Source organism: Solanum verrucosum, unplaced genomic scaffold (genome assembly GCF_900185275.1).
Source record: "Solanum verrucosum unplaced genomic scaffold, falcon-dt-bn FXZP01000170.1, whole genome shotgun sequence".
NCBI lineage: Eukaryota > Viridiplantae > Streptophyta > Magnoliopsida > Solanales > Solanaceae > Solanum > Solanum verrucosum.
Window position 1 is genome coordinate 1,195,374 of NW_026020395.1, and position 26,572 is coordinate 1,221,945.

General features: G+C 33.0%; 1 protein-coding gene and 1 non-coding gene across 2 annotated transcripts; one reads left to right on the plus strand and one right to left on the minus strand.

Moving 5' to 3' along the window:
* On the plus strand, window positions 1-24,687 carry LOC125839212 (ankyrin repeat-containing protein At5g02620-like). The gene is made up of 4 exons (XM_049518183.1): window positions 1-113; window positions 17,104-17,523; window positions 17,731-18,260; window positions 24,064-24,687. The coding sequence occupies exons 2-4, from the start codon at window positions 17,256-17,258 to the stop codon at window positions 24,685-24,687; spliced, it is 1,422 nt and encodes a 473-aa protein (XP_049374140.1). The 5' UTR covers window positions 1-113; window positions 17,104-17,255.
* Window positions 8,584-8,744, minus strand: LOC125839371 (U1 spliceosomal RNA). Its single transcript, XR_007443677.1, has one exon. It is a non-coding gene; the product is annotated as a U1 spliceosomal RNA (small nuclear RNA).
* Window positions 24,688-26,572: the final 1,885 nt, after the last annotated feature.

Genomic DNA, 26,572 nt, shown 5'->3' on the forward strand with positions numbered 1-26,572 from the left:
AGATGGTGATTTTTCACTTGTTGATTATCTGAAAAGGGAGGAAGAAAATGGTTACCAAGTCACTCCAAAGGGAAATACAATCCTCCATGTGGCAGCTCTCTTTGGCCAACGAGGTTTCGTGGGAAAAGTCCTTAAGATTACCCCGGTATTATTATGCTATAAGAATAAGAAAAATGAAACTGCGCTTCACATTGCAGCTAATTTAGGACGAAGTGAAGTGGTGAGTGAACTACTTAGCTTAGGAGGAGAGGAGACAATACTCGTTAGGATGACGGATGACATTGGAGATACGGCCTTGCACAAGGCCGTGAGAGGTGGACACATTGACATTGTCAGGATGTTGGTGAAATTATTACTAGATCCTGAACACGACCTCCCAGCCAATAAGGCTGGGGAGACACCACTTTATTTGGCAGCAGAGTCTGGTTTTCATGATGCTTTGATTGAAATCTTGAACGTTTGCAAAGAACCAACTTATGTTGCAGGTCCATCCAATCGAACACCTCTACATGCAGCCGTAATTCAAGAACACACGGGTAAGTACCTTCTGGATGATTTCATCATATATAATATGGAAAATGATTAAATTTGTCCCTCTACTAATAGAAAGAAGCTATATTTGTCTCTAAATATACTCCTACAGGCATACTTTATGATCTTGTTAAACGAAAAAATCATTCATTTATCATCATATATCATATATATATATATATATATATAATATTTGACTAATATATCCAGAATGCGCGAGATCACTATGGCAATGGAATAAACCTTTATGTGAAGCATCTGATAAATGGGGTTGGAATTCTCTACACTATGCTGTTAAACAAGGATTGAAAGAAATAGTTTCCGATATGTTGGGATGGAAGAAATCTTTAGCCTACCTTCCGGCAGGCAGTGAAAATGACTGGACGACAACATTTCACATTGCTGCTAGTGAAGGTGATATATTCATGATAATTGAGTTATTAAACCACTGCCCAGATTGTTGGGAAATGCTTAATAGCAATGGTCAAAATGCACTTCATGTTGCCTTATTGAACGGTCACGAAATGTTCGTCATGGTGTTACTTGAGTGGGAATTTTGTAATAGTCTTGTTGATGAGGCAGATAATGAGGGCAATACTCCACTCCATTTGCTTGCTGCCTCTGGGAACCGTGTGCCTCGAATGATATTATACCATCCTATCGCAAAGAAGATGACATTTAACAAACAAAATCAGACTCCACTTGACATAGCATTGTCTCGTACATGGACAATAAAGAAGGTACTCCCTCTTGTCCATGACGGACTGGATCGGTTTTCCCCATTTCTTTGAACTGACTCAGTCCGTTGGTTTCCTTTTTTTTTTTTTTTTTTTAATCAACAATGTAAATAAGATTAGCAAAAATTATAGAATTAGAGGGGGACATGGCAACCTAACCTCTAGACACAAAAAGAGAGCATACAGAGGATTTAATGCTCCTAAGAGATCTTGTCTAAGACTAAGGGTTCTGGCACATTGAATTGCTATAGAAGTAATCAGTAGCTTTAGCCTAAACATACTGGCATCTACAAAAGTAAGAGAATCATGGGGGATCGTAGCGCCAAGAAGAGTGCTTTTTTGCTTGTTTTCAAGAGGACGGGAGCTGGATCTTATCCAATAGCCTCCTTAGGAAGGTCTTCTTTATGTAGGAAAATTTTATCTTCTTAAGGGTGGTGGCATGCTTCGCAAGAGCATCTGCAACTCCATTACTTTCTCTATAGTAGTGACTATTCGTGACATCTTCTGTTGCATTTTGTGTTGCATATCATCGATTATATTTTGCAATCTTGAAAGGGTGGTTTCCTTTGATTGGTTTTTGCACTGCTTTAGTAGTGATATTTATTAAGCGTAAAGATGAAAACTGTTCATCAGTATGCTTAGTCATGATTCCTTTATTTCTGTTATTGAACTGCTTTGATCTGTTTTTCATTGAGCCGAGGGTTCTATCAGTAACAACTTCTCTACCTCCGGGGTAGGGATTATAAGGTCTACGTACACCTACCTCCGGAGTAGGGATTACACTGAGTATATTCTTGTTGTTGATAAAGATAAAAACTAGAGTAACAATGAATTATATTTTGTGTTTTTGAAAATGACAACTATTTTGGACTATCTATTTTTGGTAAGGACGAAAATTAAATGAACCAGAGAAAGTAGTTATTAATTCATCTTTTTCTCAAGTACTATTATATTTTCATCAGCTGATCAATTTTATTACTACATGTCACATCTTAGGAGAAATTGGTAGGCGATTTGTACAGCATAAATGGACTATTGGGACAACGTGACTTCAAGGTAAAACGGAAAACAGAAACGATTGGTAACATACAACAGATGAGGAGAAAGGGGGATGATGATGACAAAGCTAAGAGAGACAAAATAGAAATAGAAAAAATTATGAAGGCAGCTGAAATACAAGTAGTTGTAGCTACTCTCCTAATGACAGTCACTTTCGCAGCTGGCTTCACATTGCCAGGAGGTTTATACAGCGATGACAGTCCTAATAAAGGGATGGCGATTCTATTAAGAAAAGCAGCTTTTCGTGCATTTGTTATTTCAGATGTCCTGGCATTTGCATTCTCAGCTGGTGCTATATTCATCTACTTCTTCATGGCAAATTGTGATGTAGCCGAAGATGAAGAATATGAACGGGACTGGTTCAAAGTTTTAAAGAGTTATTATATTATAGCAGGTATTTTGCAAGGTTTGGCAATGGGTGCTGTTGTAATTGCATTTGTAACTGGTATGTATGCTACTTTAGCAAATTCACTGGATCTTGCTGTTAGTGTTTGTGTCATCGGTTGTGTCTCTTTTCTTATGTACTTTTGGATTATCTTTTGGGTAGAAAGCTAAGAAGAAACTCTTAAGAGCTCTTGCTTTTTAGGCCTATTGAGCCAACAAACATACTTTGTAGTCATGCCCAAGTTGCCACCAAATACTTGGCCCAAATATGTATTAAATTATGGTTAGATTATATGATCTAGTATAAATATTGAGTGCTAAATAAGTACTTCTTTGTATGTTCAAGATTATTTAGTGACTTTTTATTGAGCTTTGAAAAATCTAGAATGGTGATTATTCTTCAAACTATGGTATTAAAGACTCTTTAACTTAAACTAGACTAGATGAAAAACATTATTTCAAGAACTTTACTATTGATGTTTTAATTCAAAACTTTTTTTTGTTGTTTATAATTTTGTTTTTTCCTCAAAAATAAAATGTCAAGATTAGACCGGAAAATATATTTTGTAAAACTTGGGTTCCATGAAAAATTAAATATTCATAATCACATTGTCCTATATTAACAAGTTTTCTTCATTTGCCAGAAAACCTACATATTTGTTTGCTTCTCTCCGGATATGGATGATATTCATCTCGATGGCATTAAGCAAATACTTGCAATCTCTTGTGACGTCCATTCTTTAACGCGGAAATAATCTCTTCTAACCACTTACAATTTGAATATTAAAAAAATGATCATTTTTAGATATTTTAAATATAAAAATAAAGATCCATAGTATAAAAAGACATAAAACTAAAAACAAATTTTGCACATTTTCTTTGTCCTCTTTGATTTCTTTAATTATTTACTTCCTCTCTGTCTCACTCCCTTTCTCTATCATCATACACCAATGGTTGTTATCCTTGAGACTTGAAGTAGGTCCATCCTAGCAATTTCCTAGCCAATAATAGTATGCCACATGTATGAACATGTGATAATTAAACATCAAAATTCCCCAATTGAGTCATAAAGTGTGAGAATGCCATAAGAAATTGTTGTATCATGTTATGTTCTTACCCACTAAGGAATCAAAGAATCTTTGTTGGGTTTTAGACTTGAAAAGAAACAAGAAGAAGAAAAAACACCTTAAGGGTTAAACTGGTCTTTTAGATTTTATCAACCAAAGAAAAAAAAAGAAGGTATGTTGAAGAGCTACCTAATCAAATCTTTCTTTAGTTTTACAGTTTTCCCATGTTGGGTTTTACCTAAATACTCATTTTTTCCATCTGGGGTTTACTTTTTGTGAATGAATATGAGTTAAAGATGGGATTTTTAGTACATAGTGTTGAAAAAAGATTGTGTTTTTATCTTGGAGTGAGAAAATGTGTATTTATCTTTGTTGTATACTATTTCCTCTTTTCTAATTTGTTTGTGTTACTTTAATTTGTCGAAGTTTAAGAAAATAAACAAGACTTTTGAATCTTGTGTTATTAATGTTGTAGAATGTACAAAAATGTCATTTAATTTCTCTTACTTGAAAGCTGAGGTTTTTTCCCCTTTGAATTTTCAGTTTGAGTCATTGGTTGGTAACTACTGGACTCAACTTTTGCAATCCCCTTTCTTAATTTGGATTGTTGATCTTATTTTTGGATGTTATGCATAATTTCTTTTGGTACATTGGAAACAAAAATAAACTACTCCCCCTATCCCAATTTATGTGACACTTTTCGTTTTTTGAGAGTCAAACAATTTAAATTTGACCGGGAATTTGTGCTTTGAATGTTCGATTTTTTTGAAATAAAATTTATATGTATACTACGTAAAAAGCACTATAAGTCACAATAATTGATTATTCAAAATGCTTAAGAGATCTATGAACAATTTACGGTCAAAGATAGACTTGTTTGGATCTCGAAATTCAAAAAGTGCCACATAAAATGGGACGGAGGGAGTACATAAAAAAATTTAAAGTTGTTCATAAGCAATATGCTTAAGTTCGCTAGGAGAAGAAACTTTCTGTTCTTAAATCTTAATAGTATTAAAGGGCCTCTTCATGATTGTGATTCTCCATAAACAAGTAGTCTCCGGATACGTGCTTTGTTTTTTTGAGAAGTGGATACGTGCTTTGTATGTGTACCTGAACATATTAATGAGTATGTTAGTTTTAAAAAATTGAATAAATGCAATATAACAATGCTTTTGACTTAACTAGATACTTCATTTGTCTCAATTTATGTGACATTGTTTAATTGAGCACAGAGTTTAAGAAATAAGACTTTTGTGACACCTTGGATATCCACACATAATGGATCCAAGAATGTACATTGCTGCAAGGGAAGGGAGTATGGAAGAGGGTGATTTTTCACTTGTTGATCGTCTGAAAAGGAAGGAAGAAAGTGGTTACCCCAAAGGGAAATACAATCCTCCATGTGGCAGCTCACTTTGGCCAACGAGGTTTCGTGGGAGAAGTCCTTTAAGATTACCCCGGCGTTATTATGCTATAAGAATAAGAAAAATGAAATTGTGCTTCACATTGCAGCTAATTTAGGACAAAGTGAAGTGGTGAGTGAACTACTTAGCATAGAAGGAAAGGAGACACTTGTGAGGATGACGGATGACATTGGAGATACGGCCTTGCACAAGGCCATTAGAAGTGAACACATTGACATTGTCAGGATGTTGGTGAAATTATTAGTAGATCCTGAACACGACTTCCCAGCCAATAAGGCAGGGGAGACACCACTTTATTTGGCAGTGGAGTCTGGTTTTCATGATGCTTTGATTGAAATCTTGAACATTTGCAAGGACCAACTTATGTTGCAGGTCCATCCAATCGAACACCTCTACATGCAGCCGTAATTCAAGAACACACGGGTAAGTACCTTCTGGATGATTTCATCATATCTAATATGGAAAATGATTAAATTTGTCCCTCTACTAATAAAAAGAAGCTATATTTGCCTTTGGTTAAGTTTATTTCAATAAATACACTCCTACAGTCATACTTTATGATCTTGTTGAACGAAAAAATCATCCATTTATCATCATCATATATAATATTTGACATATATATCCAGAATGTGCGAGATCACTATGGGAATGGAATAAAACTTTATGCAAAGAACTTGATAAATGGGGTTGGAATTCACTACACTATGCTGTTAAACAAGGATTGGCAGAAATAGTTTCCGATATGTTGGGATGGAAGAAATCTTTAGCCTACCTTCCGGCAGGCAATGAAAATGACTGGACGACGGCATTTCACATCGCATCTAGTGAAGGTGATGTATTGATGATATATGAGTTATTAAACCACTGCCCAGATTGTTGGGAAATGCTTAATAGCAATGGCCAAAATGCACTTCATGTTGCCTTATTGAACGGTCACGAAATGTTCGTCTATGCCTTCTATGGGTATGGAATTTGTGATAGCCTTGTTGATGAGGCAGATAATGAGGGAAATACTCCACTCCATTTGTTTGCTGCCTCTGGAAACCATGTGCCTCAAATGATATTAGACCATCCTAGCGCAAAGAAGATGACATTTAACAAACAAAATCAGACTCCACCTGACATAGCATTGTCTGTTACATGGACAATAAAGAAGGTACTCCCTCTTGTCCATGACGGACTGGATCGGTTTTCCCTCACTTCTTTGGACCAACTCAGTCCGTCCGTTTCCTTTGTTTTTTTTCTTTTGAAAAATTAACCTAAGTGGTACATATGGCAACCTAAGTGGAGTTAATACTCCTAAGAGATCTTGTCTAAAACTAAAAGTTCTTGCACATTGAAGTGCTATAAACCTAGACTAATATAGAAGTAACCAGTATCTTTAGCCTAAACATACTGGCATCTACAAAAGAAGGAGAATCATGGGAGCTCGTAGTGCCAAGAAGAGTGTTTTTTTTGCACGTCTTCGAGAGGCAGGAGCTGCATCTTATCCATTCAAAGGGATTTAATAGCCTCCTTAGGAAGGTCTTTTTTATGTAGGAAAACTTTATCTTCTTGAAGGGTGGTGGCATGCTTCGCAAGAGCATCTGCAACTCCATTACTTTCTCTATAATAATGACTAATTGTGACATCTTCTGTTTCATTTTGTATCGAATATCACCGATTATATTCTGTAATATTGAAGGGTGCACGTGGTTGCTTTAGTAGTGATGTTTATTGAGTAAGGGTGCTTTGTCATGATTCCTTCATTTCTGTTATTGAACTACTTTGATCCATTTTTCATCGAGTCGAGGGTCTATCGGAAACAACATTTCTACCTCTAGGGTAGAGATAAGGTCAGCATACATGAACTACCTCCGGAGTAGGGATTACACTGAGTATAGTCTTCTTGTTGTTGGTAAAGATAAAAACTAGAGTAACAATGAATTATATGTTGTGTTTTCTAAAATGACAGCTATTTTGGACCATCTATTTTTAGTAAGGACGAAAATAAAATAAACTGAAGGGAGTAGTTATTAATTCCACTTTTTCTCAAGGACTATTATATTATACTATATCTTTCACCAGGTATCTGATCAATTTTATTACTACTTGTCACATATATTAGGAGAAATTGGTAGGCGATTTTTGCAGCATAAATGGACAATTGGGACAACGTGACTTCAAGGTGAAACGGAAAACGGAAACAATCGGGAACATACAACAGATGAAGGAGGATGATCATGACAAAGCTAAGAGAGTCAAAATAGAAATCGAAAAATTTCTGAAGTCAACTCAAATACAAGTAGTTGTAGCTACTCTAATAATGACAGTCACGTTCGCAGCTGGTTTCACATTACCAGGAGGTTTAGACAGCGATGACGGTCCTAATAGAGGGATGGCGATTCTATTAAAGAGAGCAGCGTTCCGTGCATTTGTTATTTCGGATGTCCTGGCATTTTCATGTTCAGTTGGTGCTTTATTCATCTATTTCTTCATGGCAGATATGGATGTAGACTACGATGAAGAACCTAAATGGGACTGGTTCAAAAAGTTTCGGAGGAGCTATAGTATAGCAAGTACTTTGCAAGGTTTGGCAATGGGTGCAGTTGTGGTTGCATTTGTAACTGGTATGTATGCTACTTTAGCAAATTCACTTGGTCTTGCTGTTACTGTTTGTGTCATTGGTTCTATCTCTTTCCTTATGTACTTTTCGATTGTCATTTGGGTATAGCTAGGAGAGGTGTGCTTACTAGTAGTACTCGAACGACGTACATAACCTTAATTTGAGGTGATCGGGTGTGCTTACCATTCGAGGAACTCTCTGTTGTCTAAAATAGCTGGGAGATCAAACTTAATACTATTTTTTCCTTCATGTATAGAGACACGTGATTGTAATTTGTGAATGATACTATTTGTTCTAGCATGATTTGCTAGACTTATTTTTCCCATTCCTCCTGTTATTGTTTCGAAATGAAGTAAATCGATTTGTGATTTATCAACACGTCTATATTTATTCAACAAGATCCAATAATTAGCTTGATTTCCATTAGGAGGCAATGTATGTAGCCATGTGTTTGTCTAAAAAAGTGTACCATGAGTCTATTTACTTTAGTGTCTATATTGTACTATTGTAGGTAGAACTTTAGGACTCTTGTGTGAATAAGTAAAGCATGATGAAATCTTCAAGTGATATAGATCTATTCACTTCTCGGACCGTGTAATTTTACATGATATCAGAGCTCTAAACATAGAAGCTACGTTGTACAATTTTTTGTCCAAAAACAATGGCCTCTAGTTCCCTTTTAACCCTCCTCGTCTCTTTTAGCTTCCGCCCTGCATCATCTCATGGTTGTTTGTCCTATCATCTCTATTCCCTTCTCGGCCCTACCCTTTTTTTTGGGTAGGGCCACGCCAATGAAGGCCTGCACTGTCACAAATTATGTCATAAGTTCAACAACTTGGATCGACTTTAGGGGGACACCCCTCCAAATTGCAATGGAAGTTACCAACCTAAGCCACTAGCCTTATTGATCGCCCATTGACTTCGTTCAAGTAAGTGCAGTAGAAAGTCACCAACCTAGGACATTTTTTATTAATGTAATATATCACTTATCTTTATTTTTTAAGCCAGAAATAAAAAATACTAAACTAAATTCATTTTAACCAAAAACCACCTGCCCACTCAATATTTGACTGGTAAGCTCCTTTTTACATTATAAACACAAAGGCTAAGAAGGTCCAAAATGACAAGTTTGGTACCAGAAAAAATTACAAGGTTCGAATTAAAAGAAAAAATTCACCAATTGAAGCTATTTAGCTCCGTTTATGAGGTTATCTTAGATACTCCCTCTGTCCCTAATTACTTGTCTACTTTTAAATTGATATACCTATTAAAAAAAATAAAATTGATATATTGAGTTTATCATTTTACCCCTATTAATTACGAAGTCAATGATTAAAATTTTCAAGAAGTTCTACCTTTTTCAAAGTAATTAATTGAGGATATAATAATGGGTAATTTTTTTTTTATCCTTTCTTGATTTGTCAAAATGAACAAGTAATTAGAGATAACTAAAAAAAGAAATTTGGACAAATAATTAGGGAGAGAGGGAGTATCTTTTTTTTTGTTGTAGCACCCTAGAGTCTACATGTTTAGATTGAGATTGCTTAATTTTCAGCAAACCAACTATCTTTTGTTTAAGAATTAACAAAGCAAGAATACAGATTGGTATTGTTTATGAAATTTCCTCTTTTCGAATATTAACTTACACTAGACTAGATGAAAAATATTATTTTGACAACTTCACTATTCATGTTCTAGAAATCAAACTATTCAAGACTCTTTATTTGTTTATAATTTTCTTTTTTCCTCAAATAAAACCTACTAAAATAAAAGGTCAAAATGTCAAGGTTTGCCCAGAAAAATAAATTAAAAATTAAAATTATGTAAAATTTAGGTTTGATCGTAAATTAGATATTTATAATCACATCGTCCTATATTAACAAGTCTTCTTCATTTATGGACTTTATTTGACAAAAAACCTACATATTTGTTTGCTTCTCCCGGGTATGGATGATATTTATCGTGGTGGCATCAAGCAAATACTTGTAATCTCTTATCACAGTCATTTTCTTACGCGGAAATAATCTCTTTTGATCAATTACACTTTGAATAGAAAAAAATGATTATTTTTAGATATTTTAAATATAAAAATAAAAATCCATCATATAAAAAGGAGATAGGGTCAAAAACACATCTAAACTATCCATTTATTTGAGTTTCATACATAAACTATCAATTACTCCCTCCGTTCCCTTTTATATGTCATCTTTACTATAAATAGTTGGTTCATAATATTTGTCATTTCATAAAATCAATGTATAAATTACAATACTCTTCTTATTTTACCCTTATGAGTTATTAGCCTTGAAAATATACATTTGACCAACATAGAAAACTAAGTGAATAGTTCATGTTCAATGGTCAAATTAGTTAATAAAAATAAATTAATTCATATACATTGATTGAAAAGTTGACTTCAAAAAAATTAAATAAGGGTAGAATAGTAAACTTACTTAATTTTTTAATGGATGTGAATAAAAATGGTGACATCTAAATACGAACGGAGGGAGTATTAGTTTGAGAAACACATCTCTCTCTTTTATTACACCTCATCGTGGTGCGTGTACTACACTCTCTCTTTTATTTTAAAAAATTGTCACATCACACTCAACATGGACAAACATTCCACCTTTACAAAAATTAAATAAATTATTAGTATTCGTTAAAATTAAAGATTAAAAAATTACTATCCCCCAAAAATAAAATATTTTTTTATAAAACAAAATGTAAAATATTTTTCTTACCTCACTCATCACTTCCTCTCACCATCCCCCCCTCCCCCACCCATTTTTTTTTTAGTTTTTTTTGTTTAAATTTCTTTTATAAAAGTATTTAATTTTATTTTACTTCATCCCCCCCCCCCCCCCTCAAATACTAATTTAGATATTATTTTATTTTTAAAAATATATATAATTCTACCCACTTCACCTAACCCTCCGCTTCCAAATTTTTTTCTCGTTTTGCGTTTGTCATGACCTGAGTCTACACCCTGGACGTGACCGGCACTCAAGAACCATTGTTGGTCCCCAAGCGAACCCGCATCCTGACTGACTACAAGCGGAAGACTAACTTAAGCATGCAAAAGATTAAAACTTAAATAAAAGTTCATAAAACTTAAATACAAACTTTAAGTCCAAAGAAAACTCTGTATAACAAAATATATACAACTTGCCATAAAAAGGCAACTCTAGTCTTTAAAACATTTAACAAAATAAATGAATAATACATACTTTTCAACTATACTGACTATCTATGAAGCCTCTAACTGATAAAGATGGAAGTCGGGACAAGACCCACGACATCCTAACAATTGATATAACTAAAAGGTAAATGAAATCCTCCAGAAGCAATGAGGCTCACCATAGCTAACTTGAACTCTCAGATGTATCAACGAAGCTCCTGTTGATGATCCTAAATACCTGTGTCTGCATCATGATCAGAAGATGCAGGCCAAATGGCTCAGTACGTGGAATGTACGAGCATGTAAGGGGAATTCTAAAACATAACATAAGCTTGAACTCGATAAAAAGGAAACATACTTACTTCTTTTCAAACTCACTGAACTCAACTCAACTCAACTTAAGAATAAGATACTCAATTTCAAAGATATGATACTCGACTCAATGAAGCACAAATCAACTCAAGATACTCAACTTAAGGTACTCAACTTGAAATACTCAACATAACTGAACTCATTTCAATAGAAAACAACTTTTGAAGCAAATACAATATAAAGAAAAGTTGTTTAAAAACATGATGTCAACTCTATGTGTATGCAAAGATACAACATAACTCTGAAATGTATGTAGAAATACAAATAACTGTGTATATAAAAATACAATAACTTTTGTGGGAGTTTCTCTAACCGACAACCATCACTTAAGAGCTATAGTGATAATACAACACTTTACCTCGCGCTGCCAAAGACCATCCTATACATTGCCATCGGTATAGGACCTTACTTAACTTAGTGGATCCACTAGCTTAACTTACATGATCATCTAAAAGGTATGACCGTTAATACCCATGATGGCTACATGGTTTTCATGGAGACTTGAGTTAATATGAACTCGCATCCCCACATCGGTGCTCAATACTACTCCCAAAATATACTTTAGCTCATGCTTTTAAAGCAACTTCTTTCTTTAGTTTGAAATAATTACTGAAAGCTTAGCCCAAAGGCTCTCTTGGAATCATGTTCCCTTTTCTTGCTTAAATGTTTAAAAACATTTATAAACTCTTAGGGAATACTTAGTTCCCTTATAACTTTTGAGAAATGAACTCAACTCTTCACTCTTTGCTTAACTTGAAACTTTCAGTCTTAAAACGAAGTTAAAACATTTATAAAAGACTTTACTCTTACTCTTTACTTAACTTCAAAGTTTAAGTCTTAAAACAAAGTTAAAACATTTGTAAAAGACTCCTTAAAATATGGTTCATGCCGAATTAGGGACATGAGTGACTCAATGCAAGGTTTTCAATAACCATAGATAGAACTCAATACTTGGAACTTAAGAACTTCAATGATACTACTCATTTAAAGAATGCTCAACTCAAAAGGTTCATGCGGAATTATAAGCATGAACTTTTTAACTGAAGAACTCAAAGATACTTCTCAAAAGGGCTTAGGAACTCAACACTTAAAGGCTTAAAACTTGAAAATACCAATTCTCTGAAAGATGCTCAACTTAAGAAGTTCATGCGGAATTATGGGCATGAAACAACTCGACTCGATGGTCTACATAACAACATGACTCATGTATACGAATCTTCTCATTCTCTTACTTACTTTCTCAGAACTTAGTTCAAATCGATAGTTGATCTCAAAGGATTCACAATTGAACTCAAAGGCTTACTTCAATTTTACTCATAACTCTCTCTTGAATGTGAATTATGAATTCAAGAGTTTTGGTTCATGATATGAAGGATCTCATGATGACAAAGTAGATTCATGAATACATTCTCCTGATCCTCATACTCACTTGCTCGAGTCTTGAAACAAGTTACTAGAAATTGTAGAAGACTCCTCAAAAAAACTCTAAGGGACCTTATAAAAAAGGTTTGAAAGAACTCTCAAACTTGACTCTCGACTCTACCTTGAATTTGATTTATGAATTCAAGGTTATGATCATGTTAGGAATGATTTTAGGTGTTTAGAAGTAGCTTAGAGTAGTTAGAATCGAAAAGGAGTGAAAGCGCATTTTAAACGAACTCAAACGGGGCAACCGACGACAAACTGGATGGGGCAGGCGACCCTGGCGCAATGGGTGCGCGGGGCGCCAACCCCTAAACTTTAGAGGTGGGTTTGGGGCATTCTGGCAGGCGCATCGCGCCAGGCCCGAATGGTTTCTTCCCCAATCACTTAGAATTGATTACTTAACATAAGTACACTCTAATCTACTCAATACATCCCTTAAAACACTCACTTTGATATCAAGAAATCATCTAAAACCCAACACAACAAGATTTAGAATGAATTTCAAGAAAACCTATCAAGAACTCAAATCTTTCAACTTCAAGAATGAAATTTGCGCTGAAAATAACATGTTTGGCGTGTGGGTGAACAAACCCAACACTATGGAAGCTTACATACCTCTTAGGGATTAAACCCATGGCGAAAATCCGCAATAAGACGCAAGAATCTCGACGAACGCTTGATCCTCTCCTCTTTTCTCCTTTTTTCTCTTCTTCTTTTCTCTCAACTCAAACCCTAGGCGTAAACTAGGATTATAAAACTGAACCTAATCAGATTATACCCTTAAAATATTACTAAAAATGAATTAAATCTGATTGGGTAAGGAAAAGACCAAAATACCCCTTACTATTTCCGGCTAACTTTCCTTAACTGGGCAGCATAACTTCAAAAGGTCATATCTCACTCATCCGAACTTGAAACTTAGCAAACTCGGCAGCGTTGGAAATATAATTCAAAGGTCTTTCCTACAGTATCTTGTAGCACATCTAACTCATCCTGTGCTAGGAGTTATGGTCGTTTGAAGTCGACCCAAAACTCATACTTAAGCATAACTTGCAAAATTTCAGATTTTGCTATTTCCAATTTAGTTCTTTTTCGAACTCAAGGTGCTACATCTAGTGAACTTAACACTTAAAGAAATTTTAATTCCTCGATAAAATCCTACTCACAACGAAGGATGGTTCAAGTCTTAGTTCGAAAAATTTTCTAGGGTGTTACAGCGTTAGATATATACATATCAAAATATTTTTACTTGCCGCCGCAAGACTTTTTTTAAAATAAATTTTTTATTTATGTTATATTCGATACACAAGTAGAGAAAAATTCCTAAAAACAGATGTATATATCTAATACAAAACGAGAAAAATATAAAATAAATAAATAAATTAGAAACGAATGGTTAAATAAGATGGTTAGAATTTTTATTTTTTTAAAACTAAATAATATCTTTTTTTGGGGGGGGAATAAGTGGGTGGTTTGGGGGGATTGGGGGGGGGGGGTATGAATTGTTTAAAAATACTTTATAAAAGATTTTTTTTTTTTAAATAAAAGGACAGGGGATCGTGGGCAGGGGGGAGGAGGTGGTGGAGTGAGGTAAGAAAAACAATTTAATTTTTTTAAAAAAAATAATATTTTTTTCGGGGATAGGAATACTTTAATATTTAATTATTAATTAATATTAATAATTTATTATTTAATTTTTGTCAAGATGAAATATTTTATCCATATGGAATGTCATGTGTCAAGGTTTTTTCAAATAAAAGAGAGAGTGCATTACACACACCAATGAGGTGTGTTTCTCAAACTAATAAATGATAGTTTAGGTATGAAACTCACACTTTCAATAGTTTAGGTATGATACTCACACTTTCAATAGTTTAGGTATGATTAGGGGATAATTTAGGTGTGTTTTTGACACTTATCTCATAAATTAATAGTATTAGTTATAGTTAAAGTTAAAGTTAAAGATTAAAGTATTACTATTCCCCCAAAAAAGAATTATAAAATAAAATGTAATTTTATTTTTTTACGCCACCTCATGACTTCCTCTCACCGTACCACCCCTAACTCAATTTTTTAGTTTTTTTTTAAAAGATATTCTTTTATAAAAAATTCTAAGAAAATTCTTGTTTCATTCCCGTTCCCCCATCCCTTCAAATAATAATTTAGATATTATTTTATTTAAAAAAAAAAAAAAAAAAAAATTCCACCCATCCCACATAACCCTCCGCTACTTTTTTTACTCATTTTGTTTTAGATAAATATATTTTTTACTTGTCGCAAGACTTTTTTTAAAATAATTTTTTTTTATTTCTGTTACCTTTGGTACATTAATAGAAAATAATATTTTCTAAAAATATATATACACATCTAACACAAAATGAGAAAAATGTAAAGAATACTAATAATAGATTAGGAGTAGAGGGTGAGATGGGGTGAGGTAGAACTTTATTTTATTTTTTAAAAAAAAGTAATATCAAACTTTTTTGGAAGAAGTGGAGAGGGGGCGAGGTATAAAAGAATTTGAAAATATAGAAGGACGGGGATGAGAAAAATTATATATATATTTGGAATAGTTGTACTTTATACTTTAGTTTTTAATTAATATTAATAGTTTATTTAATTTTGGAAAAATGTAGAAGTATCTCCCTAGATTATGACTCAAATCTTAGAGACACACCTTAACTAAACTAAAGTCCTATTATTGCCTGAACTCATTTTTTTTTTTGTAATTTTATACACCTTTTTGGCTTACGTGACATCAAAATATATCCCACGCGCCTCAACAGATACACGGGGTGTGCCACATAAGCCAAAAGGTGTACAGTATTATATATAAAATGAGTTTAGGAGGATAATATGACCTTAATTTAGTTAAAGTGTATCTGTAATTTTGGTCATAGTCTAGAAGGGTACTTGTGCCTTCTCCCGTTAATTTTTGTCAAAGTAAAATATTTTATCGATGTGATTTTGCAAATAAAAGAAAGAGTGTATTACTTAAATATGTTTCTCAACTTACATGATTTTCTTTGTCCTCTTTGATTGCTTTAATTCTTTACTTCCTCTGTGTCTCTCTGGGTCCATCCTATGAATTTCCTAGCCAATAATAGTATGCGACGTGTGCAAACATGAATAAAAATTCCCTTTTGAGTCATAAAGTGTGAGAATGGCATCAGAAATTATTGTTCTCTCTTTACGTTATTATGTTCTTACCAACTAAGGAGTCAAAGAATCTTTGTTGGGTTTTAGACTTGTAGAGAAACAAGAAGAATAAAAGACCTACAAGTGTTAAACTGGTCTTTATGATTTTATCCATCAAAGAAAAAAAAAGGTATGTTGAAGAGCTACCTACCTAATCAAATCTTTCTTTAGTGTTCCTGTTTTCCCATGTTTGTGTTTTACCTAAATCCTCATTTTTTCCATTTGGGGTTTGCTTTTTGTGAATGAATATGAGTTAAAGATTGGATTTTTAGTACATGTTGTTGATAAAGATTGTGTTTTTATCTTGGAGTGAGAAAATCATGTGTATATTTATCTTTGTCGTGTACTATTTCCTCTTTTTCCGATTTATTTGTCTGATTTAATTTGTCGATATTTAAGAAAATAAATAAAGACTTTTAAATCTTGTGCTATTAAACTAAACATCCATATTGATGTAGAATGTATGAAAATAGCATTTAATCTTAATTTTGAATTAATGAACAACTAAAAAAATAACAATATATTTTCTTTTAAATGGACTTCAAAGAAAAATCAATTGAAACAGGGTACCATTTTATTTTCAGAATGCCCTTCTCTTACTTGATTCAGATTGCTGCTCTTATTTTTGGATGTTATGCGTAATTTCTTTTGGTACATTAGAAAGAAAAATAAAAAATTTAAAGTTGTTCATAAGCAATATGCTTAAGTTGGAAATTTTATGTTCTTAATTAAGTGCATGAATCCAGAGTATTACAGAGCCTCTTCATGATTGTGATTCTCCACAAACAAGTAGTTTTTGGATATGCGCTTTATACGTGTACTTGAACGAGTATGTAAGTTTTAAAAAAATTGGATAAATGCAATGCTTTTGACTTAATCATTTGTCTAACATTGTTTGGTTGGGCACAGAATTTGAGAAATAAGAAGACTTTTGTGACACCTTGGATATATCCACACATAATGGATCTAAACATGTACTATGCTGCAAGGAAAGGGATTATGGAAAATGGTGATTTTTCACTTGTTGATCATCTGAAAAGGGAGGAATTAGAAAATGGTTACCAAGTCACTCCAAAGGGAAACACAATCCTCTATGTGGCAGCTCTCTTTGGCCAACGAGGTTTCGTGGGAGAAGTCCTTAAGATTACTCCGGCATTATTATGCTATAAGAATAAGAAAAATGAAACTGCGCTTCACATTGCAGCTAGTGCAGGACAAAGTGAAGTGGTGAGTGAACTACTTAGCGTAGAAGGAAAAGAGACACTTGTGAGGATGACGGATGACATTGGAGATACGGCCTTGCACAAGGCCATGAGAGGTGGACACATTGACATTGTCAGGATGTTGGTGAAATTATTACTAGATCCTGAACACGACTTCCCAGCCAATAAGGCAGGGGAGACACCACTTTATTTGGCAGCAGAGTCTGGTTTTCATGATGCTTTGATTGAAATCTTGAACGTTTGCAAAGAACCAACTTATGTTGCAGGTCCATCCAATCGAACACCTCTACATGCAGCTGTAATTCAAGAACACACGGGTGAGTACCTCCTGGATGATTTCATCATATTATATATGGAAAATGATTAAATTTGTCACTCTACTAACAAAAAGAAGCTATATTTGTCTTTGGTTAAGAAAAATTCAATAAATATACTCCTACAGGCATACTTTATGATCTTGTTAAACGAAAAAATCATTCATTTATCAGCATATATCATATATAACATTTGACTAATATATCCAGAATGCGCGAGATCACTATGGCAATGGAATAAACCTTTATGCGAAGAACCTGATAAATGGGGTTGGAATTCACTGCACTATGCTGTTAAACAAGGATTGAAAGAAATAGTTTCCGATATGTTGGGATGGAAGAAATCTTTAGCCTACCTTCTGGCAGGCAGTGAAAATGACTGGACGACAACATTTCACATTGCTGCTAGTGAAGGTGATCTATTCATGATATTTCAGTTATTAAGCCACTGCCCAGATTGTTGGGAAATGCTTAATAGCAATGGCCAAAATGCTCTTCATGTTGCCATATTGAACGATCGTAAAGTGTTCGTCGAGCTGTTACTTGAGTGGGAATTTTGTAATAGCCTTGTTGATGAGGCAGATAATGAAGGCAATACTCCACTCCATTTGCTTGCTGCCTCTGGGGACCATGTGCCGCAAATAATATTAGACCATCCTAGAGCAAAGAAGATGGCATTTAACAAACAAAATCAGACTCCACTTGACATAGTAATGTCTCGTACACGGACAATAACGAAGGTACATTTTAATAATCCGCAAATTTAATTTCTTTCAATTTGTTTGTCTAGTTGACACGTAAATAAGATTTTTGAATCTCCTCATCTTAACTAAAGATATAATGTATCAAAATTATACCATTTAAATATATATATATATATATATATATATATATATATATATATATAGTAATGAGTATATCTTTTCTATTTTTGTAGTTTTAGTATATTAAGTAAATATTTTTATTATTTTAAATAATTTTAGTATGTTAAATAATTATTTTACAATTTCATGTGGTTCGTTGAATTGTTAATTCGTGAATCTCCTTTGAAATCTAAATTTTCAAGATTCCTCTCTTCGGTTCTTTTTTTCTTGTAATAATAGAATATAATGATTAAATAAACTTCTTATGGGTTCGAGTATGCAAAATATCGAAAAACTCCTAACAATTCAAGGACCTAACTTTTTCCGACAAGAGAGAGTTACTCGGATGATAAGCATTCATTACTTCCAACCTTAAAGTTGTAAGTTCCAGTTACCAAGGAAACAAAGGTGTACTATACCAACAAGAGTTGTGGTGAAACAATAGATACTACTTCATTCTTAAACAAAGATTTTGGATTCGAGTTCTCCTAGCTAGGTACATATTCACATTTGTTAGGGAACGTTTTACCCCTAGTATGAAACTTTTCGAGGCAAAATTAAATTTTATCGGACTTCAATATGGATACCAGAAATTAAATGAAAAATCAAAAAGGAGGAACAAGATTAATATTTAGTCAACCCTTCAAAACTATTCAATATTTAGTTGCATTTTAATGTGAAAGATTGGCGACACTTCACTTTCACGTGCAATCATTTCCATTAAGGAAGAGATCAACCCATTCATTCATTAGTACTAAAAGCTTTAAAAAAAACATCAGTATGGTATTGTATTGGAATTTGAAACTTTTGTTAAAAAATTTCTATAGGTGAAACTCGAATAGAGTGCAACTACTAAACTTTCAAACTTATAATTAATATAATATAATTTATAATCACAAATTTTACTGAAACGTCTCTGCTTTCTCTCCTTCTCTAGAGAGAAATGGATAAAAGGCAGACCAGATGACGAAGATATAGTGTTAATCATAAAGAAAAACACACATCACTAAATTACATAAAAGAAAAATTTAAGAATCTAGTGACTATAATATATTGTAATTTAAAGCCACAAATCTCATTGAAAAACCTTTGTTTTTTCTCCTTCTCTGGAGAAAGATGGAGAAAAGGGAAATGAGATGACGAAGATGTCACGATCCGAGTCTACACCCTAGACGTTGCCGGCACTCGAGAACCATTGCTGGTCCCCTAGTGAACCCTCATCCTGGCTGACTACAAGCAGAAGACTAACTCAAGCATACAAAGCTTAAAAACTGAATAAAATTCATGAAACTTAAATACAAAGCTTTAACTCAATAGAAAACTCTGAATAATATAAATTATTCAACTCGCCAACAAATAGGCAACTTAAGTCTTTAAAACATTCAACAAAATAAATGAACAGACTTCTGAAACTCTACTTTCTATCTATGAAGCCTCTAACTAACAAAGATGGAAGTCGGGACAAGACCCACGACATCCTAACAAAATTGAAAAGTAAATAAAATCCTCCGCAAGCAAGGAGGCTCACCATAGTTAACTCGAACTCCATGTGGTATCAACTAAGCTCTTATTGATGATCCCAATTACCTGAATCTGCATCATGAAAGAATGCAGGCCAAATGGCTCAGTACGTGAAATGTACGAGCATGTAAGGGGAATTCTAAAGCACAACATAAGCTTGAACTTGATAAAAAGGAAACATACTTACCTCTTCTCAACTCACTCAACTAACTAAACTCAGGAATAAGATACTCAACTCAAAGATAAAATATTCAACTCAATGAAATAAGGCTCAACTCAATAATAAGATATTCAACTCAATGAAATAAGGCTCAACTCAATAATAAGACACTCGACTCTTGGTACTCAAACTCTGGATCCTCAACTCATTATAAAGCAACAATAAGAGATGCAATATATATATGGAAGGCTTTTAAAATAGTAGAAAACAACTCAGTGTATTTAAGAATACAATAACAACTCAACTTATATATAATTAAATATAATATAACTTTGTGGGAGTTTCTCTAACCGACAACTACCACTATTAACCTAAGTAATGACACAACGTCTTGCTCACACTGCCAGAACTGTCTTATATTTTGCCGTCATATAGAACGCCTTAATTAAGTGAATCCACTAGTCTATGCTAAAAAGCACTAAGGAATCATCTAAAAAGTATGATCTTTTCTACCCATGATGGTTATAGTTTATGGAGACGTGAGTTATCTGAACTCAAACTCGTCCCCATATCGGTGCTCAATACTACTCCCAAAATACTCAGCTCAAATATTTAAAAACATAACTTTTACTTTGATTTGAGATAATTACTCAAAAATCTTTCTCTTAAAAGAGATGGTACTCAAACTGCTCAAAATTCTTTTGGAAATCTCAGTTTCCTCTCATCTTAAATGTGAAAACATTTACTCTTGGGAATACTTAGTTCCCATATATCATTTTAAAGAAAATGAAATTTACTCGTACTCTTTACTCAACTTAAAGCTTAAGTCTTAAAACAAAGTTAAAACATTTGTAAAAAAGACTTCTTTAAATATGGTTCAAGCCAAATTATGGACGTGAATGACTCAATGCAAGGTTTTCAATAACCATAGATGGAACTCAAGAACTTCAATGATACTACTCATCTCAAGAATACTCAACTCATAGGGTTCATGCGGAATTATGTGCATGAACTACTCAACTCAAGGACTCAAATATACTTCTCATCTCAAGACTGTTCGACTTATAGGATTTATGCGGAATTATGGGCATGAAAAATTCAACTCAAGGGCTTCAAGGGTAACATGTAATAGTACTATGATTAGAAATATAATCTCAAAGAGGATTATGAACTTAATACTCAAGATTTAGAACTTGAAGATATTATTCCTCTCTATAATACTCAATTTATGGATTCCATGCGGAATGCGAAATTTATGGGCATGAATGACTCGACTCGAAGGTCTACATAACTACATGGAACTGATGTATACGACTCTTCTCATTCTCTTACTTACTTCCTAAAAACTTAGTTCAAATCATTGATGAATCTCAAAGGATTCACAATTGAACTCAAAGGCTTTTCTTGAACTCTACTATTAACTTTCTCTTGAATGTGAATTATGAATTCAACAGTTTTGGTTCATGATATGGAGGATATCATGATGACAAAATAGACTCATGAATACATTCTTGTCACTCTCATACTCACTTGCTTGAGTCTTGAAATAGGCTATTAGAAATTATAGAAGACTCCTCAAAAAGATTCAAAGGGACTTTCTAAAAAATGTTTGGAAGAACTCTCAAAACTCGACTCTCAACTCTACCTTGAATTTGATTTATGAATTCAAAGTTGTGATTGTGATAGGAAAGATCTCGTGATGTTTATGAGTGTTTTTAGATAGTTATACATGAGAAACAGTTGAAAAACAATGTATGGGGAGCAAGTCCGCGACTCGGAGATGAATTAAAATGTTTGGTCGAAATAATTTTTGAAACAGTGGAGTCCGCTATCTCTTCACGACGCGGAGAGAAAATTTTCACACTGAAGGAACAGGTCCGCGACGTAGACCTTGTACCTGTTCATTGTCTGACTTTTTCTTCCTCATTTTCTGACCCCAATTCACTTAAATTCGATTCTTTTTCTCAATTTCTTTTTAGATTCAGATACCTAATACATGTACTCAAGAATCTAATCAAACACAACTCTAAAATCGACTCGATTTCCTCAAGAATTCATCAATCTCATCGTAACTCAAGAACGAAAGCCAATTTCAAGAACACAATTCAAGAATATTAAACCTTCATCTCTCTAAAATGAATTTAACGCTGAAATTAACATGATTGGTGATATTTGCGTAATTAAGACACAACTTCTGATTCAAGTGTCTACGATCGTACAATAGTAATATAACCCAACCGAATGGGCTGGGGTCGAGTCCCAAGAGAGCGATTTTTGTGAATTAAGAGTTAAGCGCGAATATGCTAGAGTTAACCATAGCTAAAAACATTATCGAGTAAAAACATAATAAATTAAGGGGTTGACATGAATGTCAATTATCAATGGGAGTTTGTAGTCAATTGACAACTAAAACAGCGAAGATACAAAGATGCGAGTATAGGGAGACATGATTCTTGGGATGTGATCGAAATACGGGATAAAATATACAATCAGGTAAATGTTATTTATAGTCAATTGCTGAACATTTGTAACTAGGGGTAGAATCCATGATTACTCTTTTATTGATTTGAAAGTACATGTAGGGCGTGAAGACTAACTAGTCCAACACTAGGATAGTCTTACATACCTGAAAGAACAAGGTTCTTGAAAAATCTTGAAGAAGAACTTGATTAGAAGCCTTGAAACCCTAGCTTGAAGGTAAACAATTAAGAAAATATTTCTTGAGATTCTTTAATTGGTTTCTTGAAATCTCTATGGTCAAGAATTATGATTTTCATTAGTGATTCATAATTGTATGGAGGAATTTGAGTTGGAAAGAATGGAATTCTTGGAGAAAAACTTACCTTGAAGAAGAATCTTGAATGGAGTCTTCTACTTTGATTTTTCCTTAGGGTTTGAGAGAGAAGAGAATGATGGATTAAGAGATGAAAATCTGATTATTTTGGGTCTTTAATTAGTCAAGAAATTTGTTTAGGGTTTTCTTAGAGGTAAAAAGACAAAAACGACCCTTTTTAATTTTTTCCCGTCGGCAAATTCGTCACAACACTATATCAGGTTACTAAAATGATCATAACTTTCTACTAAAACCTCGAATTATTGCGAAATTGGTGGCGTTGGAAAGAAGATCCAAATACCTTTAATTTGATAGGTTATGAGTCACATAACTCTTTATATTCTAGGAGATATGGTTGTTCGAAGTTCACCCAAGTAAACTCTTACATCAAAACTTTCAACTCAGCTTTGTGCTAGGAGTTTTTAGTGACCTTAATTGATATCCAACATCATTCTCACACTAAAGGATTTATCTTTACATATATGAGCAATTTAAGAATAACCTTATAAGTCCTTATATGCAAATAAATAATAGTTCGGACTTTAGCTTTGAAATTTTCGGGGTGTTACGCGAATGAAATGCCTTAAATAGAGAGGCTTTACTCAAACGGGCATAACTTTTTACTCCGGGCTCAAAATTAAGCAAACTTGGCAGCGTTGGAAAGAGGAGTCAAAGACCTTCGATTTGATAGTTCATGGGCTACCTAATTCTTTATGTGTTGTGCTAAAAGATACAGTTGTTTGAAGTTGATCCAAAACTAAAACAACTTGTACGAACCTCTATTTAGCTCTTTTGAAGTCCGAGGTGTTACACGATATCCTTACAAACTAATATATTTAAAGAAAATGATATTGTTAATTTATTGCATTAGATATTATTTTTTAGTATTTGTTAGGTATTGAGAGAAATAAAATAATAATAATAATAATAAAATAAAATAAAAAATAATAATATATGATTTTTTCCCCATGATTATACAATTTAGTCTCCAAAATTTAGATTCTGTACTGAGGCTATGTTTTGTTTGCATCATTTGTAGGTAATAATAATAATAATAATAATAATGTTATGTATTGAAAATTAGAAAATCATGTTAGGATTAGTAGTATTCACTCTTAAATATGTTTGTTTTTGCTCTTTATTAATATATAAAATATAATATATAGGTGAAATTGGCATTCGGTTTGTGCGGCATTAATGCAAGATTGGGACAACGTTGTGACTTTGAGGTAATACGTCAAACAAACAAATTGAGTATGACAAAACTACTACTAGGGACGGTGAAGGATGATGATGATCAAGCCAAAGATAAGAAAGAAAAACTAGAAATCGAAAAAATTATGAAGTCAACTGAAATACAAGTAGTTGTAGCTACTCTAATAATGACAGTCTCGTTCACAGCTGGTTTTACATTGCCAGGAGGTTTAGACGACAACGATGACAGTCCTAATAAAGGGATGGCGACTCTAATAAAGAAAACAGCATTCCGTGCATTTGCTATTTCGGATGTCCTGGCATTTACATTCTCAGCTAGTGCTATACGCAGCTACTTTACCATGGCAAATAGATGTCGAGGCTACAATGAAGATACTAACGTTCGAGTTTTGAGGATGAAGTATCGTATAGCAAATGTTTTGCAACTTTTGGCATTGTATGCAGCTGTAGTTGCATTTGCAACTGGTATGTATGCTACTTTAGAAAATTCACATGCTCTTGCTGTTACTGTTTGTGTCATTTCTTCCACTTTTTTTCTTATCTTCTATTGGACTAGTATTCGTAGAAATGACTAATTAATTGGATCACATGTAATTCATATATATATATATGAGTTTTACATAAATTTCAAGTTAGTAGGAATTGATTTCTTAACAAAATATTTACAAATATTTAATTTATATATTTGGACAAAAAATTATTAAACTTATGTAAAATCGTAACTGTTCCATATCCTCCCCAAATTACTATATAATTTATTTCATCTAGAAGATGAAATTAAATAATACCAAGTTGGATGATTAAGCTGGAATATTTAGGATCAAAATTGAGATTAAATGTATACCTTCAATTTAAAAAATATAATTTTAATCAGAGATATCTTAATAAAATGACCTCTAAAAGTACCAAAACGTCAGATAATTAGATCCAAAGTATATTGAATTATTGATGAATGTAGTCCATTTTTATTAATATTTTTTACTTGTACATGAAGACAATATAACTTTTTGTTGTCATCATTGGTAATTATAACTTGTAGCGGAATACCTTTTTTTTTTTTTGGGTTTTGCTATTTATTACTAATGACTTAAAACTTATTATGGACAATATAATTAATTTAAAACTTTTACTCTTATTGTAAATATATGTAGAGAGATTAATATAGTAAAAATAAAATGATATAAAATTGAAGGATAAATAAAGATAATTAATTAAATTAATATTTTCTTAAAGATATGGAAAAGAAAAAAATGACAAATAATAAATCAAAGAAAATACTTTATTTAAGGTGTTTTGTTAGTTTTTTACTCTCTGTATGTAATTTCATAAGTAAGGTATGAAGAACGTAGTGGGTACATAAATTTTATTTTTATTCGAAATACAGAAAAATGATTTTTGATAGATCCTCAATTTGAGAACTCTGCATAGATAGTTAAACCTATTTTAATATTTTACTAGTTTAATTGATGATTATCTAATCCTAATCTCATTTCACTTTCTCCTCTATTTTTATAAGCATATAAAAAGTTGAAATTCTCTTTGGTATCTTTTCTTTCCCTTTCTTTACCTATCTTATCAAGAGGAAAGTCCTCATTAATAGATCCATCTTAATTACCTAATCATAACCGTCCACGTGGCTTTTCATTTTCATTATTGGAAACTCAAATACACCCAATGGGTCCCACATATTATTCTAACCCTACAAAATACATTAAAAACATCATATTATAATGTCCCCATTACTCATTCCTATTTGTCCTCTTTCATTACTTTACTATAATATCCGTATTAATATATTTGTCTGATTTTAATTTGAAATAAAATTTTAAATAAATATTTATTTGTAAAATTTTATGTTGACAAAAAGTACATAAAATATATCTGGAATGTTCTTTAGTCATACGCTCTTAAATATATCATGCCGAAATTTAAAATTGGAAAATTGCCAAAAAACAAAAAAGGAAAAAAACATTCATTACGAAATTGAAAAAGGAATATAAGACAAATAAAATAAAACCAAAGGAATAATTTGGTCAAAAATCAACCTAATTTATATATATTGACCAGAAAAAATAAATAATAAATCTGTCGAGCTATTTGTGCGGAAATCCCTAAGTTTTTACTACTAAGTCTCTATCCTTTCTATCTCTCTCTCATCATTATTCAGCGGTCAAGATTATCTTAAGACTGAAGTGGGTCCATCATAATTCAGCTTCCTACCAATAATAACACGCCACGTGTAAGAAGATACATAGAATTGATATGTGAGTGATTATAAATGAATTTTCCCTTGGTCTTAAAGTGTGAGAATGCCAGAATAGGGGGTTTTGAGGTGTGAAGTGAGGCAAATGTAGAGCATGAGCTGCTGTTTTAGTTTATGTTATGTTCTTACCAACTAAGGAATCAAAGAATCTTTGTTGGGTTTTAGACTTGTAGAGAAACAAGAAGAAGAAAAAAACA